Raw genomic sequence first — 18,295 nt, forward strand, 5'->3', positions numbered from 1 at the left:
AGACAGAAAATAAGTAAGGAGACAGAAGCACTGAACAACGTATTAGAACAGGTGAACCTAACAGACATCTACAGAACACTCCATCCAAAAGCAACAGGATACACATTCTTTTCAAGTGCACATGGAACATTTTCAAGAATAGATCATATACTAGGCTACAAAAAGAGCCTCAGTAAATTTAAAAAGATTGAAATTGTACCAACCAGCTTCTCAGACCACAAAGGTATGAAACTAGAAATAAATTACACAAAGAAAATGAAAAGGTCCACAAACACATGGAGGCTTGATAACATGCTCCTAAATAATCAATGAATAAATGATCACATAAAAACAGAGATCAAGCAATACATGGAGACAAATGACAACAATAATTCAACACTGCAAAATCTGTGGGATGCAGCAAAGGCCATGCTAAGAGGGAAGTATATTGCAATACAGGCCTACCTCAGGAAAGAAGAACAATCCCAAATGAACAGTCTAAACTCACAATTAATGAAACTAGAAAAAGAAGAACAAATGAGACCCAAAGTCAGTAGAAGGAGGGACATAATAAAGATTAGAGCAGAAATAAATAAAATCAAGGAGAATAAAACAATAGAAAGAATCAGTGAAAGCAGGAGCTGGTTCTTGGAGAAAATAAACAAAATAGACAAACCCCTAGCCAGATTTATCAAGAAAAAAAGAGAGTCTGCTCACATAAACAGAGTCAGAAATGAGAAAGGAAAAATCACTATGGACATATAATACAAAGGAGTATTAGAGAATACTATGAAAAATTATATGCTAACAAACAAGATAATCTAGAAGAAATGGACAACTTTCTAGAAAAATACAACCTTCCAAGGCTGCCCCAGAAAGAAATAGAAAATCTGAGCAGACCAATAACCAGCAATGGAATTGAATTGGTAATCAAAAAACTACCTAAGTACAAAAACCACTGGACCAGATGGTTTCACTGCTGAATTTTATCAAACATTTAGTGATGACCTAATACCCATCCTCCTCAAAGTTTTCCAAAAAGTAGAAGAGGAGAGAATACTCCCAAACTCATTCTATGAGGCAGCATCACTCTAATAACTAAACCAGGCAAAGGCCCCACCAAAAAAGAAAATTACAGACCAATATCCCTGATGAACCTAGATGCAAAAATACTCAACAGAATATTAGCAAACCAAATTCAAAAATACATCAAAAAGATTATCCATCATAATGAAGTAGGATTTAGTCCAGGGATGCAAGGTTGGTACAATATTTGAAAATCCATCAACATCATCCACCACATCAACAAAAAGAAAGACAAAAACCACATGATCATCTCCATAGATGCTGAAAAAGCATTAGACAAAGTTCCATCCATTCATGATAAAAACTCTCAACAAAATGGGTATAGAGGGCAAGTACCTCAACATAATAAAGGCCATATACGACAAAACCACAGCCAACAGTATACTTAACAGCGAGATGCTGAAAACTTTTCCTTTAAGATCGGGAACAAGACAAGGATGCCCACTTTTATTCAACATAGTACTGGAGGTCCTAGCCACAGCAATCAGACAACACAAAGAAATGAAAGGCATCCAGATTGGCAAGGAAGAAGTTTAACTGTCCCTGTTTGCAGATGACATGATATTATACATAAAAAACAAGAATCCAATCCAAAACTACTAGATCTAATATCTGAATTCAGCAAAGTTGCAGGGTTTAAAATTAATACACAGAAATCTGTTGCATTCCTATATACTAACGATGAACTAGCAGAAAGAGAAATCAGGAAAACAATTCCATTCACAATTGCATCAAAAAGAATAACATACATAGGAATAAACAAAGGAACTAAAAGACCTATACTCTGAAAACTACAGGACACTCATGAGAGAAATTAAAGAAGGGACCAATAAGTGGAAACTCATCCCATGCTCATGGATAGGAAGAATTAATATTGTCAAAATCCTGCCCAAAGCAATCTACAGGTTTAATGCAATTCCTATCAAAATACCAACAGCATTCTTCAATGAACTAGAGCAAATTGCTCTACAGTTCATATGGAACCACAAAAGACCCCGAATAGCCAAAGCAATCCTGAGAAGGAAGAATAAAGCGGAGGGGATTATGCTCCCTGAGTTCAAGCTCTACTACAAAGCCACAGTAATCAAAACAATTTGGTACTGGCATAAGAGCAGACCCATAGACCAATGGAACAGACTAGAGAGCCCAGATATAAACGCAAGCATATATGGTCAATTAATATATGATAAAGGAGCCATGGACACACAATGGGGGAAATGGCAGCCTCTTCAACAGCTGGTGTTTGCGAAACTGGACAGCTACATGCAAGAGAATGAAACTGGTTTATTATCTAACCCCATACACAAAAGTAAACTCAAAATGGATCAAAGACCTGATTGTAAGTCATGAAACCATAAAACTCTTAGAAGAAAACATAGGCAAAAATCTCTTAAATGTAAACATGAGCAATTATTTCCTGAATACACCTCCTCGGGCAAGGGAAACAAAAATAAAAAAAAGAGAAATGGGACAACATCATGCTAAATAAAAAGCTTCTGTACAACAAAAGACACCATCAGCAGAACAAAAAGGCATGCTACAGTATGGGAGAATATATTTGTAAATGATATATCTGACAGAGAGTTAACATCCAAAATATATAAAGACCTCACATGCCTCAACACCCAAAAAGCAAATAATCCTATTAAGAAATGGTCAGGTGATATGAACAGACACTTTGCCAAAGAAGAAATTCAGATGGCCAACAGGCACATGAAAAGATGCTCCCCATCACTACTTATCAGGGAAATGCAAATTAAAACCACAATGAGATATCAGCTCACACCAGTTAGGATGGCCAACAAAGAAAAGACTAGGAACAACAAATGCTGGTGAAGATGCAGAGAAAGGGGAACCCTCCTACACTGCTGGTGGGAATGTAAAATAGTTCAACCATTGTGGAAAGCAGTATGGAGGTTCTTCAAAACACTAAAAATAGAAATAGCATTTGACCCAGGAATTCCACTCCTATGAATTTACCCTAAGAATGCAGGATCCCAGTTTCAAAAGACATATGCATCCCTATGTTTATTGCAGCACTATTTACAATAGCCAAGAAATGGAAGCAACCTCAGTATCCATCAAGAGATGAATGGATAAAGAAGATGTGGTACATATACACAATGGAATATTATTCAGCCATAAGAAGAAAACATCTTACCATTTGCAACAACATGGATGGAGCTAGAGGGTATTATGTTCAGTGAAATAAGCCAGGCGGAGAAGACAAATACCAAATGGTTTCACTCATTTGTGGTGCAGAAGAACAAAGCAAAAACTGAAGGAACCAAACAGGAGCAGACTCACAGAACCCAAGAATGGACTAACAGTTGCCAAAGGGAAAGGGACTGGGGAGGGTGGATGGGAAGGGAGGAAGAAGGGGAATAAGGGGCATTACGATTAGCACACATAACGTTGGGGGACGGGCACTGATAAGGCAGTATAACACAGAGAAGACAAGTAGTGACTCCATAGCATCTTACTACACTGATGGACAGTGACTGTAATGGGGAGTGTGGTGGGGACTTGATAATGGGGGAATCTAGTAACCACAGTGTTGCTCTTGTGATTGTATATTAATCATATCAAAAAATATATATATATATTTTAAAAATGCGTTAGATCTGCTCTAGAGTGATATCCACAGAAAAGGTTTAAAAGCTGGGTTCAAAGCAGTGTGTACAATAACTCCTGTTTGGTTAATAAAAACTATGTGTATATATGCACAATGTGCTTATATGTATGTATAAAAAAATCTGGAAAGATTTTAAGTTTAGTACTAGTTGATCCTTTAGGAGAGAACCTGGAAGGACGGGACATATGTGAATGAAGACTTACTATTCTGTATACCTACGTTATTCCTCTTGAATGTTCGTGCTATGTTTATGTTATTACCTATTTGAAAAATAGCAATAAAGACTGCTTCATATTGCTGGACTGTGGCTGTTCCTTTACTGTAACAGATCTTGCCACAGACCTGATCCATTCTTACTTTCCATCCGCCTTCCCAGTTCTCCATTTTGCATTGTAGCAGTGCTATTTGGTAACTACTGAAGAAGACAAAGGATAGAGAAATCCTCACGTACCCATGACTATGCTGGCACTCTTCCTCTGTCTTGTTTCCCTTCTCTTACCCACCAGCAGTTCTCTCCACACCCCAAAAATTGCAGTGAATTCCATCTTGAAGATCTCAGAAACCCTAAATGCCTTAAACTATACATAACCCTACCCAACCTCTTTCCAAAGCCCCCAATTTGACTTCTCAGCTATTCAGAAACCTTACCAATTAGTTGTTTCTTCCCTCATCCCACTTCAGGCCCTCATTGGTAATCTTCCTTAGCTACTGCCCTGCTCCTGCCCACTCTCCTTACCCTCCTTTGCTCTAGAGGTCTTGTCCATATCTTCAATGCTTCCTTCTTTTTATCCCGTCCCATCTGATATCCCTGACCCAGACAGGCTATGAGAGCTATCACCAGGAGCTTAGAACTGGGATAATTCTCCTATTCAGGGAGGAAGGCAGTTAGCAAGAAGAGGCTTCATTCCATTACTACAGCTATAGGGATAAGTTTTTTGAGTATCTCAAGGAACTGTGAATGTGTTGTCCTATAAAGATGTTATTTTAAGTGATGGTTACGGGGCCATATTTCACATCTATATGAGTTAAATAGCCTCCTGTGAGCAAGCTTGGGTGAAAAACACTCTATCATGCTATGGTCTTGACATTTCCAGAAGGCATCCTTCCTAATCAGGAGAAGATTCCATGGTTTATCCAAAAGTAATTTTTATCAATCTTTGAAATAGACCATTTAGTCAGTGTCTTCTTATTCTTTATCTCAGTGGTGAGTCGTAATTTGTAAGTGGCCTCTGGTCCCATCTGTGTCACAGTTGATAGCATTGAAGCATAGGGGAACAACCACACCAAGTGGGTCTTACCGTAGTTTGGCTATTGTAATGGTTTTATAGTTAGTGCTTTTTCTTTGTAAAGTTGTATTGATTTTAACTTGTGTTAATTTTCTCCACTTAAGATTAATGTTTTTAATCCCCTTCTAACAGAGGCGGACATCCAACCATGGTCATGCCAGGAAAAGAGCCAAGGTGAGAGCCCTTTTCTGTATAGTAGTTCCCTGTGTCCATGATTTTGCTTTCCAAGGTTTCAGTTACCCACAGTCAACCATGGTCCAGAGCAGATGGTCCTCCTTCTTATGTATCATCAGTAGGTCTGTCTTAGCTTAATGTTATATCACAGTGCCTCTGTAGTCCCCTATTTCATCTTGCCACGTTGAAGCTAGGACTTTCAGCTCTTAAATCATTGTCTGTCTGTCAAGCTGAATATCCTAAGTAAACTTCTCAGTCTGAAATTGGAGCACTGGGCTCAAGAGAGAGGAGAACTAAGTAAAGTGGTTTTCCTGTTATCAGTCCAGAGTAGCTGTTTCCATACGTCTGCTGTTTTAAGCAGGAGAATTATCTTGCAAGTGAATCAGAAACTAACATTTAAGATCTGTTTGAAAAACCCCTGTTTCATGGAAGCAGCAATTAACAGAGCCAAAGAAGATGACCTTCATTCAGCCAGAAGTTTTCTGAATGCCCATCATGAAAGTACGTATATGTATTTGGGGTCTTTTTGTTTTGTTTTGTTTTTCAGTCTAATTCCAAGCTGAAGTTGGTACGCAGCCTGGCAGTGTGTGAGGAGTCGTCTGTCCCATTTGCTGATGGATCACTAGAAACCCAGGTAGGTCCTTTTTAAGAGTATGTGTAGCTTTTGAGTTTTGTAGTTGTTTGATAAACTGTAGAATAGCAATCACAGCATAAACATTAGGCTTGAAAATCAGGGTAGGTGGAGCCTCAAAACAAGCTGTTGCAGTAAAGCAGGACATGGGTGAGAGCTTAAAGTATAGATCTTCACACCTAGACCACCCAGGGTGATGCAGACTAGAAGATCCCAGGGCTAGATCTTGTGAATTCCCACCCACACCCTTTCCCTCTTGTGGTCAGAACCATTTCCATCCAGTTCCCATGCCAAAAACAGCGAGTGTAATTTGAGTTATCCATATAGTAGGCTGTGATTGTTGGTAGAAGAGCCTTGGCCTTTACCCTTTGGGTAGAACAAAAAGCTAAACAACTTTATTAACAAAATACTTTATTTAAGAGAATACTGCCACCCCCAAGATTGGCCTTGGAGATTTCAAGGGAGCTACAGGAGAGTTAAAGTCCTTTTTTCCCATTTGATTTATTTATCTTTTCCCTTGTCCGAGGATATAATTCAATTACACATCAGCTGCCCCTCTGACAAGGAGGAAGAAAAATCCACCAAGGATGTCTCTGAAAAAGAAGACAAGGATAAAAACAAAGAAAAAGTCCCAAGAAAGATGCTATCTAGAGGTGAGGACTTTGCCCCTCTCTCATCTGTCCTAAGGCTTGGCTCTGCAGTACCTTTTCCTTCCACCTTAAAGCCTGACCCCTGTTGGCCTTATTGGTCCAGCAGTTCAGTGGCCTGCTGACTGCTTGGTTGCTTGAGGAGGTGTTTACCCAGGTTACGTTCTTTGCTACTTTATCCAACCCTGCCTTTTGGCTCACATACCACAAAGAACCACTCCAGCAATATTATCACTGCCCATAGGAGGGCATTGTAGTCAATTCTGATTTTACTTTTGCTCTGAAATAAACAGTGATACAGACCACCACTGATAGCAGATCCTCCAGATGCCAATTATATTTTGGTTTTGGGATGCTTGGAGTGATTTCTTCTTTAATAATGCAGATTGGCATCTAATTATTAAGTTCTCTATGGTTTTAAACTCTTGGGCTGGTAGCAAAAAGATGGTCCATAAAAACAATAGTTGAGAAGAAAAAGGTTGCCTTGGGATTAAAAATTTATGAACAAACATAAATAATCAACATTTGAGCAAGTTGAACGTTGTTGAGATTCTGGAAAATTTAACACTGACTGCTCTTACCTGGAATTTACTTTCCTTAACTAGAATAAAGCTCACTTTGTTTTGGTCAGGGCATTCAGTAAATACTTACTGATGGTAAAATTACTTTTCATTATAAAACTGATGCAACACTATGAAAGCATATTTTACCTTCTGTCATTGTCATGGGGAGTTTGGGGAGCTGATAATCAAGGTCATTCTGGTTTTGCTAAAACCCTTGAAGTTTGATTCTACTTCCCTATTCTCGTCTCGGTCAGGTAGGTTGTGGGCCTCTGCTTGGGATTAGATATGCAAAGAAGTTTAATTTATTTTAAATTTCTTTTGTTGTGGTGGTTCTAGACTCCAGCCAAGAATATACAGACTCCACTGGAATAGACCTACATGAATTTCTTGTAAATACACTGAAAAAGAACCCAAGGTAAAAACATGATTTGATGGAAGGGGGATACCAGAGGCCAGCAGGATATCCAAGAGGCCAAGTAGCTTCTCACAATTTTTCCATTATTAGAATCTAGGATGCCCATCCCCTACCACCGTTTCTCTCCAGTGTAATTTCATATTCTGTGAGGGATTCAGAATACCCTCATGTAGAAGTTTCTGCTTTCAGAGGAGTTGAGGGAAATTCTTTGAAAGAATACAGAGACAAGGAAATATGAAGGCTTAGGGTACAATTTAAAAGCACAGAAATGATTGATTTATACATAAGCTAAATCATACTGTTTAAAAATTCTATAAATAACCAGATGGAATGTAGACTATGATTAGATTTATAAGTATAAAGTATGTGTTTATATGATTATGGCTGGCAACAGAATTAGGTTTCTGATAAGGAAAACAAAGTACATGATTAGGAGGATCTGCAGAATGTATACTTGATTGTTTTTCTTTTTTAAAGTAATGTGAGACAGGCCTGTGAGGCACAGCAGTCAAGGCAATTTTGGTCCACTGTTGGTGTTTGAATCTATCCCTCCCTTCAGTTTCTGTAGTGAGAAGGCTGTTTTTAATACTTGCTTTCAATGTCTGTGGGAGGGCTGCTTTTTGTTTTCTTTTGTTTTGTTTTGTTTTAATCTTTTCTAAACAGGGACAGAATGATGCTGCTAAAATTAGAACAGGAGATTCTGGAATTTATTAATGACAACAAGTAAGTTACTTGAATGAAACACATTTACAGGTGGGAGGGGACACTAGAAAGACATTTAGGTACTATTTTAGAATATCCTTCTTTCATCTGTCCTTTAAAATCTGAATTTTGATGTAATTACTGGGAACCAAAAATTTGAGAAGTTATCAGAATGGATTAAAAAGTTTATATGTGAAAACCAGGTGAGATTTTTACCTCACCTCAACCATAAAGTTGAGTTGAAAGGAATTTATAGCTTTTCAGCAGCTAGCCCTTGTGCCATATTTCATCATTCTTAAATTTCTCCTTTTTTTCTTTGTAGAATATCATCCAAGTAGGTGAGACCTAGGGCTTTAGAAGTAGTCTTGATGAGAATAGTATATCAGAGTGATCTACAAATTCTGTGGAATAAGAAGCCAAGAAACTTTTTTGGTTCCCACTAAGTAAATATCTGTCTTCCTTATAATGTTTCTGTTTCTCTTAAAAAATTCCCCCACATTAGACACTTGTAAGAAAAATTACAATATGCCATTATTGCTGTTGTTTGTCTTTATTTACCTTTTTCCCCTGGGGCTTCCCTTCAGTAACCAGTTCAAGAAGTTCCCTCAGATGACCTCCTATCACCGGATGCTATTACACCGGGTAGCTGCCTATTTTGGGATGGACCACAATGTTGATCAAACTGGAAAAGCTGTCATCATCAACAAAACCAGTAACACAAGAATGTAAGGGAAGAAACCACCCAGATGGGAAAGACTTTCCCAGGATAGCCTCTGGGGTGGAGGAAGAAGGTGTAGGAACAAGATGTCTCTTTTCAGGGAGGGAACAGTGTGGGGTTATATTATCAATTCTTACTCTTTGCGAGGCCTTGGAGATAGATTAGAGGTGTGGTGTTGTGTGAAGATTGGCCTCTGCCTCTCTTCACCTTTACAGATAGGACAGGTATAACTTTAGAGGAAGACAAGTTAAAGATGTATAAAGAACAGACCTTGAGGATTTCATTAAAACCTTCATGTGATTTTTTGGATGCCTGACTCCAAAAATCTTCTGAGTGGGAGTTGTGGAATTTAAGAGAACTAATCTGCTTCCTAACAAAGGGGTGTTTTTCCTCCTTTTCTTCCACATATCTCCTAATCCCAGCCCTGAACAGAGGTTCTCAGAACATATAAAGGACGAGAAGAATACAGAATTTCAACAGAGATTCATTCTCAAGAGAGATGATGCCAGTATGGACCGAGATGATAACCAGGTGAAGAATGGAAAGGGGTGGGCCTATAGAGAGATTGCAGTAAGAGAAACTGGGATGGGAGGAGAATTTTGTGGAATGGAGAAAACTCTAAATATCTTAGTATGGGAAATGTATTCAGCTCTACCGAGTTGGCTTTGGCTTAAGGTTGAGGACTGACCACACTTGTTGAGCTGAATGCCACCCTTTTACCCCAGAGAAACATGGTGCTGAGGTTTGCTGGGTTTTCTCATTTGGCCTGAAACTCCATGATTCTGCCACTGGCTTCTAACTCCATGTCATTTGGGGATCAAGGTCCCTTCCTGCTTCAGCCTTGATTCAGATGGTGGCTTCATTCTTTTTTTCTTTAATAGTTAGGGATTTCTCTGGGACCACCGAAAGCTACTTTACCCTACTTCCACTCTTATCCTAGCTCAGGGCTAGCCTTGAACTGGCAAAGTTGTGATGTGATTTGCCCACTCAAAAGGTGTTTCTGATCCCTTTCTGCAACTCCTTACTCTTTTCCCAACTCCTTCAACCAAGGTGAGTGAGTTAATTTGACTTTTGGTATTGGGAACCTTAGGCAGTATCCCCTTTATCAGTCTTGTGGGAATAAGGACTAAACAGTCTGCCCCATCCCTTCATTTATCGGCCTAGTTGTTGCCTGACTTTTAGCCTACCCTTCAGATAGTAAGTGGTTGTTTGGGGGTTAGTTTTCCTAGCCACATACAAGGTTTAGATCCAGCCTGCTTCTGCTTGGCCTCTAAAGGAGTTTAGGTAGAGAATCAGGATTAAGGTTTAAAGAACATGGGTGGGTAGATCTGATGAGTCTTGCTAATTAATGATAACTATAATAATATCTCATCACTAGAGTCATAATTAGTTTTTTGGGATATAGTATGGTCTTGAGACCAGGACTTTTCCTGCTTGCTACTTGAGTATTTGAGAGAGTCCCTTTGAGAGAAGTGCCATTATCTTTTGTGGACAAACTCACTGGGTCTGATTGAAAACAATGAAACATAAAAGACAAGTAAAATTTAAAAAACAAGAAAGAGCCTTTCCATCCTGATGCCCTTCTCTCCATTCTCCCAAAACCTTTTTTCTGTGGATCAAGAATTATCCAGGCCTAGAGGCACATTGGGGCAGAATGGAATCTGTCCCTATTGTGAACTTTCCATCTCTCAGCTTCAGGCTTGATCTGTAATAGGGTAGGCTCTGTACTTTCTGTATGTGATACTGATAATAAACACAGTGATTGCTCTTTCATTGAGTGTTTCCTCTGAACTAGACTCTGTTCTATACCCATTATGTACATTATTTCTTTTAGTCCTCTCCACAGCCTATTGTAGATGGGGGTTATTACCCCCTTGTAAACTCTTAATTATGAGAAAACAGGCCAAGAGATGTTAAGTTGCTTGCCTGAAGTGACATTACTTAAAGGTGACAGAGCTGAGATTCTGTGTGACCTCAAAGCCTGTTTATTATGCCTTCTGCTCTGCCAGTGGTTCACCAGTGCTAGGGGCAGAGGACAAAAGTATGTTAGGTTCTGTGGCTTCCTGGAGTGGGATTTGTAAAAGGACATTTATTTAGCACAATTTAGGTTCTTAAGGCCAGTGAGAACTAAAGCTAGCCAAAAGGTGATGTTCCTAAAGTTACTCCAACTTCTGGAGGTAGGTGAAGACCAGGAAAAGGAGCCTAGAGCAGCAGTGCTCTTGGCCACTTCATTAGAAGCTTTCAAAGCCTCTGGATTGAAGGTCAGAATTTCCATAACCTGATGACATTCATGATGGGTTGTCTCCCTCAGAGCTCCTTGCCTTCAAGAGCTGTGTGGAAACGGACACTGTGTAACACCCTGCTCAGGACAGCGTTCACAGCTTACAAGCCAAAAGGCAAAAAGACAATGATGGAGAGTTGGGTGGTAGGGTAGCCAGAAGTGCTCATCTGCCCAGCCATCCCTTCTAGTCACCTCACTACATTTTTCAGAGAATGTAAGGTTCTTCATCTTCTGTTTTTGTCTTTTCCTTTTCTATCACTCTGTCTCTCCCCTCCCTTCACCATACCGTATTTGTCTGTTCCTTTCCCCGTCCATCCTTCGTTCTGTTCTGTTTCCATTTTCTTCTTTGTGTTGCTCTGTTCTCTTCTCTATTTCTGTAATTTCTCTTTCTTTCCCTTCCTCCAATAGCTTTAGTTAAGATGAGAAAAAGTACTTAACTTTGAGTTTAGCTTCGCTTGGATTTCATTTCCAAAGCCCCTCTGTCTTCAGGCCATGATGTTAATGACTAAAGAAGGGTAATGCCAGGTGCTAGTTCTGTAAACTCTTCTCTACATTCAACTCTGCTAAATACCTGCTTCATCTCCCTCTCTAGTTTCCTCCTGTCCCTTGCTTTCCTTCCAAAGCAATGCTGTTTATTCCCTGGGTTACTCTCTTCATCCTTACTCATTGGAGAGTACCTGCTTACTACAAGGAAGCAACCCAGTCCTTATAAATAGTTGCTGTTCTTGATACTCCGGGTGGGGGGGAGAGATGAAGAGGCCCCAGCCATCCAGAAAACCTAATCTCCCAAACTGCATGGTCAGATGTACCCAGTGAAACCTGTGCAACACTGGAAATTTTATTTCTTTTTTTTTTCCATTTTTTTGATGGCAACTATAAACTCTCCCGGTTTCTCTTCCTTGCTGGTGTGCAGTGAGCTTGCAGTACGAGGAGAACTTAACTAGCTTAATTCTGCTCATCGATCTAGATCAGAGTTCCATTGCAGGATGGAAGGAGGAGCAAGTCAATAGAAGAGAGAGAGGAGGAATATCAAAGGGTCCGAGAGAGAATATTTGCCCGAGAGGTAAGTGTAGCTTCTGAGAGTTGTCAGCCCATAGCTTTTAGCTCTTAATCTTTGGAACTGTGAATGGAATGAATCCTTCATAAATGTTTTGTTGTTTTTGTTGTTCCGTTTTGTTTTGTTTTGTTTTGTTTCACCAACATCAGCCAGCCCGAGTTGAGCTCTAAAATTAAATGTGGCTTATTGGGAGCTGCAGATATTTATTTGTATTACTTTTAATGCATTGTGCTGTATGGCACACAAAGAGAACAAATGGAGTGGCTGAATTTGGTAGATATAATTAGACTGAAAATAGAAACTGTTTTGGCAGGGCTTATGGAAGGGCCCTGAATCTTGCCTGTCAACCCCTCTCCTTCTTACCCTCTTTCACTTCTACTCTCCATTTTAGGCATCTTTGCTTCTAAGTGGAAGATTTAGTGTCCACACGGCCTAAACATTCATCTTGTTTGGCTTTTTTAGGGTATACTGGTGATTGTTAGAGTACAGACCTGGCATCCATTCCAGAGCTCCACATTGTGCCTGCTTGGGGCACCACTCACTATTCCCTCTAGTCTCTAACTGAGTAGAAAGTCTCTTTCTTCCTGTATTCTTTTCTTGCTTCTTAGCATGGGACTGGCTCCATGGGCCAAAACGCAATATGAATCATTTTAGGCAACTTTATTCTTAAGAATTGTGGGCCATTTCAAATATTCTTGGTGGCCCTGTACTTGGTGACCTTTGCCTACCAGATTGAAGAGAAGTGTAGCAGAAATTGAGGAAAGGCTGTGGATAGACAAAAGGACTAGTCTCCAGAAAACAGAGGCTCCAGATTAGCTGCACCAGCTCTACAGCCAACTTAGCAAACAGGAGAAGAACCAGCCTCCCTTTATAGTCTGCCAGTATTAATCAGTATACTTACATGGGCACTACTCTCCTCCCATTTCCTCATTCTCCCCTCCCTCAGCAAGATAAAAAAACCTTTTCATCATCGCCTAGTTCAGAAAAATACAATCTCTTACTTCAAGAACACTGAACTCCTGTATGAACTTGTCCCATTGTTCCTGGGGACCCAAGTGTTCTGAGGATCCTCACTGGGGACAGATACATGACAAACTTCTGGTCCAAAGTTCAAAGAGAAGGAATCATCTTACCTTCTGTCTATATAAATAGACTTCCTTTCTGAGTCAGAAAAATCTGTCCTCCAAATTATCCAACTATATAACCCAAAGAGGGTTCTCTACCTTTACCTGCAAACCAGTTGGGTGGAATGAGAGGAGAGAGAGGTCTTTTGTACATGCCTGTGACCGGTAGTGATGACCCCAAATAGTGGATAGAGCAGGTTGGTAGAAATAACAAACATTTGTGTAGTTCTTAAACTATCTTTCAGATACTCTTCCTAGCACCTCTCATAAATTAACTTATTTAATCCTCACACTAGGCCTAGGAGGAGTGTTACACTCGTTTCCTCATTTTATAAATGAGAGACTGAAGCACAGAGAGGATAAGTAACCTAAGATCACACTGCTAGTTAGTGAAAGAGCTGGTGTTTGAATTCACGTCTGGCTCCAGAGTACATGCTCTTAACCCACAAAGTAAACCACATCTTAATAGCTTGCTCTGCTCTGGGCAGTTTAGATTAAGAAATACCAGTGACATCATAGCATAGCCATCTGTAATGTGCACCTCTGCTTCACTGACACATGGAAAATGACTACCCCAGCATGCCAGCCATTAGCAAAGCCACAGATAGTCTGGAAGCACAAGCAACTTGTAGTAGGGTGTTGAGACTAATGGTGAACATCACTGGAATATATCTATCTGCAGCCATAACAGAATCAAGTTAGCTCTTCTCTCCTTTTTCCTCCTGATTTCTAGGCTTGCAAGCCTCTGCTAATATATATATATTCTTAGTTAAATCCTTGTGGATCAGTCACTTCAATTTCAGCACTTCTAACTCTTGTGATAAAGGCATCAAGAATCTCACAAGGTTTAGACAAGGAAAATGGCCAGAGCCCACTATACTCCAAGACTGCCGTGTGGAGAGGAATCTAGCCAGTCACAGGATGCGACATGTGAAGTTGAGAGTTGGGCTGGAGGTCAGGGAGAGGCAGGCCAGAAGGAAAGGGAAGTGGCGAGAAGGGTGCTCGGATGGAAATGCCCGCGGCCGCAGCCTTCTCTAGAGCTTGAACTACGGGTCAAAGAGTGACCTGACAAGGCTCTGCCCCGTGCCGGCCACTCTGCTCAGCAGCCAGACACTCTTTGTACCTTCTCCTAAGGCTCGGGAGCCAGCCTGTCATAATGCTCACACTTCACTCAGCTCAGTGGCTTTGTCAGGAAATGATCCCCAGGAGGAATGTTTCAGACTTTTAATTTTCTCATTTTTTCCAGGCTTTGAAAAGTACCTGCTTCCCCAATTTCTTACTCACCTTGGGTCTCAGGTTAGAATGTCTTTCATTTTGGCCAGGGTAGAGGACAGAAATGGAATAGTCTGAGGATGATTTCCAAAAAACTAAATTTCTCTTGTCTCCTTTTTCCCTTCCTTTGAACACACTCTTTAGGACCAAGCACACCAATAATATTATGCTCAACTTAATCACAACAGAGAACAAGTTTAGAGCTAAAAAGGAAAAAATAGTTAGGTTAATACTTTCGTCTCCTTCTTTTCCATCCCCGACCTCCCTTTTTAAACACTCTGTGGGAAGGCTAAAAATGCCAGGTGCTCTTTCGCATTAAAGGTGAGAAGTCAGATTGGGTGTGTGGGTGTGGGTCATCCTGTCCCTGCTCCATCTCTCCCTGTTGGGGGGTGAGCTTGGTTTGAGGACCTTGGGTATTCATAGCATCACGGACACCCTTTTCGGTTTTGCCATGCTGTTTTCTTATAAGTTATTTTCCGTTTTCTCCCCTTCACCTAGACTGGCCAGAACGGATATCTAAATGACATCAGGTTAGTACCACTTAGCATGTTCCCTGCTTCTCATTGAGCTTTGTCAGTGAGGTCAATACAATCCTGTAATGATGCTTTTCTTTGATGTTAACCAACAGACTCTCCAAAGAAGCCTTTTCTTCTAGCTCTCACAAGAGAAGGCAGATTTTTAGGTACTCTGTGTAATCTATATCTCTTCTTGGTTTTTTTTGTTTGTTCGTTTGTTTCTTAAATTTTATTTTGTTTTGCTGTAATCTTTTCAGCGGAGTAAGTTTGCTCCATGCATGGCTGCTTGTGGAATAATTCAATTTGTGGTTTTGGCGACACTGGATATATTGCCTCATTTTTTTTTTTTAATGGTTCCTGTTCAATGACTTTATTTTTATGGTTGCTAGTTTAAGTCCTGGATAGGTGGTGAAGGGGACCAAAGAGATATACCTGGGGTAGGTAACTGCTCTTCACAGAAGTTTGCTAGAACTGGGCATTTTTGGAGGATTTTAACATGTGTTTATACCCAGGACGGGCCCTGCACTTTGAATAGGCTTTCTATTTTGTTTTGAAGGTTCCCATGTTGAACCTTCTTGTTTACAGATTTTGTTTGTTTGTTTGTTCTGAGAAAAAAAAGGTTTACTCTTCCATCATTTAAAAAAAATGGAATGGGTATCTTCTGGCTACCTTTTTTGGAATCTGTGGAAAGATGTGAAGTGCTTACCCCGATCCAGCATAGGGAATGTTAAACACACACATATATGAAAACAATTACAGACACCTCTGTGTATTCTCTCTTTGGGGCAGTGTAATGTTTCAGATGACTGCAGGAAGAACTTGTCTGCCTTAGAATGGACTGAAAGCATGTCTTTATGTGATCATCCATGACTCTGTTGGTAAAACCTGCCTCATTAACTTCTCTGTTATGGTGGTGAGAGAATTACTACTTTGAGACCCTATCCTAGCACCAACTCATTTTAAGTATATTCTTCTCCTTTTACCAATAGAAAAACTAAAAAGTTCAGAAAACCTAACTATTTAATGCTAGGATTCAGGTCTAACCCAAAGAGCTTCTCTCTTCCTGAATCCTAAACTTCATAGGTACTGACTAACTCAGATAGGTTAGAGCCCTCCTTCCCAGTATTTCAGTTGTCCCTTCCTATTGTCCTTTCTGAGGCTAGTCAAACCGCATGGAAATTGAGATAGCAAGATTTCCCATTCCTGGGATAGAGGATTTATCTCCTTTTCCATATCTGTGAACTCCTTTTCCAGACCATTCCAGCCTGGGGTCCAATTGAAAACCCCAGGCATAAAGGGCTCTGTATTGTAGGTAGTGGTCAAGATGGATGGAGTCCTCATCTTAAAAAAAAAATCCTATTCCATAATGTACACTTCAGGGACATTAATCATGCCAGAATACCTATAATAAACAGGAGTTTTTAACTAACTTCTATGTGTGACTTAGTTTAAATGTGTGACTTAATGTACAGTGCTTTACAGTTGCCAGAATACATCATCTATCTGATTCAGTTCTCTCGATGTCCTGATGGTTTACATGTGAGAAAACAAAAGCAGAGAGATTTAAGTGACTAATCCAGATTTAAATGGCTGTTAGTGGCCAAACAGGAACTAATTTTTTGTCCCGTGTTGTTTTTTTCCACCAGACTATACCAGCTCTCTGCAAACATCATCCCTTCTTCTCTGAGTGGTTCTATTCAGAGCCCTAATTCATATTTAATGCTATGAATATGCCCTTGTTAGTATTGTAGAGAATCAAACTACGTCAGACTGTGCAGATAATAACTTAAAACATCTAGGGAGCCGTGCAGCCATCTCTTCTCCTGTTAAGCTGCTCCTTTCCAGACTGAGGTTTGATTAAAGATCTAGTCATCTAAATGTAGTTCTGTGGACTCTTAAGAGGGTAGCTGCTGCCTCTGTGTGTTAGCAGCTGGCGTTCTCTAACTGCTTTATACATTCTTTCCCAAGTTGGTGAAACAAGTACCAGTATACCAGATTCCAATTACTGTGGCAACTTCCCAATTCTTTGAAAGATTCTACTCCACTGATGAGTAAGCCACAGTGAGGCTTTCTGGTATTTATTGCCACCTCTTCCACAGGCCTCTCTACTCACCCCCAGACCCAATAGAGTGGACTTTTCACCAGCACTAATTCTATTTGTAAAAACTAAGTCAATTCTGATTTCACAGGAGTGTGAAGTGTGAATGTTCTCTGTCCTCCCTGCTTCCCACACCCTCCTCCCCCATCTCTCCAACACACACACAATGCAATCCTGTTCTAAGAACTACATCAGAACTGAGTCTGGTAGCTTTCCCTAATTCCCTGCTTTTTGCTGGTGTTGAAAGACATGACTAGGGATTAGATTTAGTTATAGAGAGAAAACTGACCACTTTCCTGGCCAAGACTCAACATAGATTCTCTACTCTTAGAGGTCGAGTGTACTAACCCAGGTTGGTCAGAAGACCCTCAGAAAGTCCACATTTTGAGCACTTGGCCATCACTGGCTTGGGGGAACTGTGTGAGTACACAAGCTTCCCAGGGTGTTTGCTTTAAAGTTGACTCATCCACTGCCTACCTCTGCTAGAAAGAGAATGTCCTAATAGATAGCACAGTGTTTCGTTTAGGTATAAAAGGCCATCAGGACACACTGATGTACAGTGACTGTAATGGGGTGTGTGGCAGGGACTTATAATATGGGTGAATGTTGAAACAACAGTGTTGCTCATGTGAAACCTTCATAAGATTGTATATCAATGACACCTTAATTTAAAAAAAAACGGCCATCAGGGCTTGTCTTGCAAAATTTAGGCTCTAATGTCTAATGAACAGCCTGACCCATTGCCACTGCCATATCCCCTCACCACACAAACACACACCTTTATTGAGTCCTTTCAGTGGACTTGCCTTTTTATTCATTGGGACACAGCTGTTGGCTCTCACTTCAGGTCTGGCTCCTTTACTGGAGAATCCCTGATTTATGTTTCTTTGTTTCCCATTCTACTTTTGACATCCCCAAGAGAGAGGGGTAAAGTTCTGGGGAAACAGGAATATTTTCCAGTCCTCTAACTATAGAAAGAATCATTGAGGTTATATATATATCTTCTTGGGATTCAGAGAATTGGCATGGCCCTAGTTAGCTATGCCAGTGTGTTCTTAGCCCACCATGATTGGCTTGGCAAAAAACTAAAATTGTGACCTTAGCATATATTT

At 40.2% G+C, this 18,295-nt stretch overlaps 1 protein-coding gene across 22 annotated transcripts in view; it reads left to right on the forward strand.

Moving 5' to 3' along the window:
• Window positions 1-18,295, forward strand: part of R3HDM2 (R3H domain containing 2) — a 192,433-nt gene that overhangs the window by 152,272 nt on the left and 21,866 nt on the right. For 16 of the 22 annotated variants that reach the window (XM_073213397.1, XM_073213396.1, XM_073213395.1 and 13 more), the window contains 10 exons: window positions 5,119-5,160; window positions 5,708-5,794; window positions 6,318-6,444; window positions 7,338-7,416; window positions 8,080-8,139; window positions 8,703-8,843; window positions 9,259-9,367; window positions 12,085-12,180; window positions 15,069-15,100; window positions 15,199-15,252. In XM_073213397.1, coding sequence (XP_073069498.1) covers window positions 5,119-5,160; window positions 5,708-5,794; window positions 6,318-6,444; window positions 7,338-7,416; window positions 8,080-8,139; window positions 8,703-8,843; window positions 9,259-9,367; window positions 12,085-12,180; window positions 15,069-15,100; window positions 15,199-15,252 — 827 coding nt within the window. The remainder of the gene's footprint in view (window positions 1-5,118; window positions 5,161-5,707; window positions 5,795-6,317; window positions 6,445-7,337; window positions 7,417-8,079; window positions 8,140-8,702; window positions 8,844-9,258; window positions 9,368-12,084; window positions 12,181-15,068; window positions 15,101-15,198; window positions 15,253-18,295) is intronic. The other 6 variants (XM_017643395.3, XM_017643400.3, XM_017643396.3 and 3 more) reach the window with 3 other exon arrangements.

This window comes from Manis javanica, chromosome 10, assembly GCF_040802235.1.
Source record: "Manis javanica isolate MJ-LG chromosome 10, MJ_LKY, whole genome shotgun sequence".
Classification (NCBI taxonomy): Eukaryota; Metazoa; Chordata; class Mammalia; order Pholidota; family Manidae; genus Manis; species Manis javanica.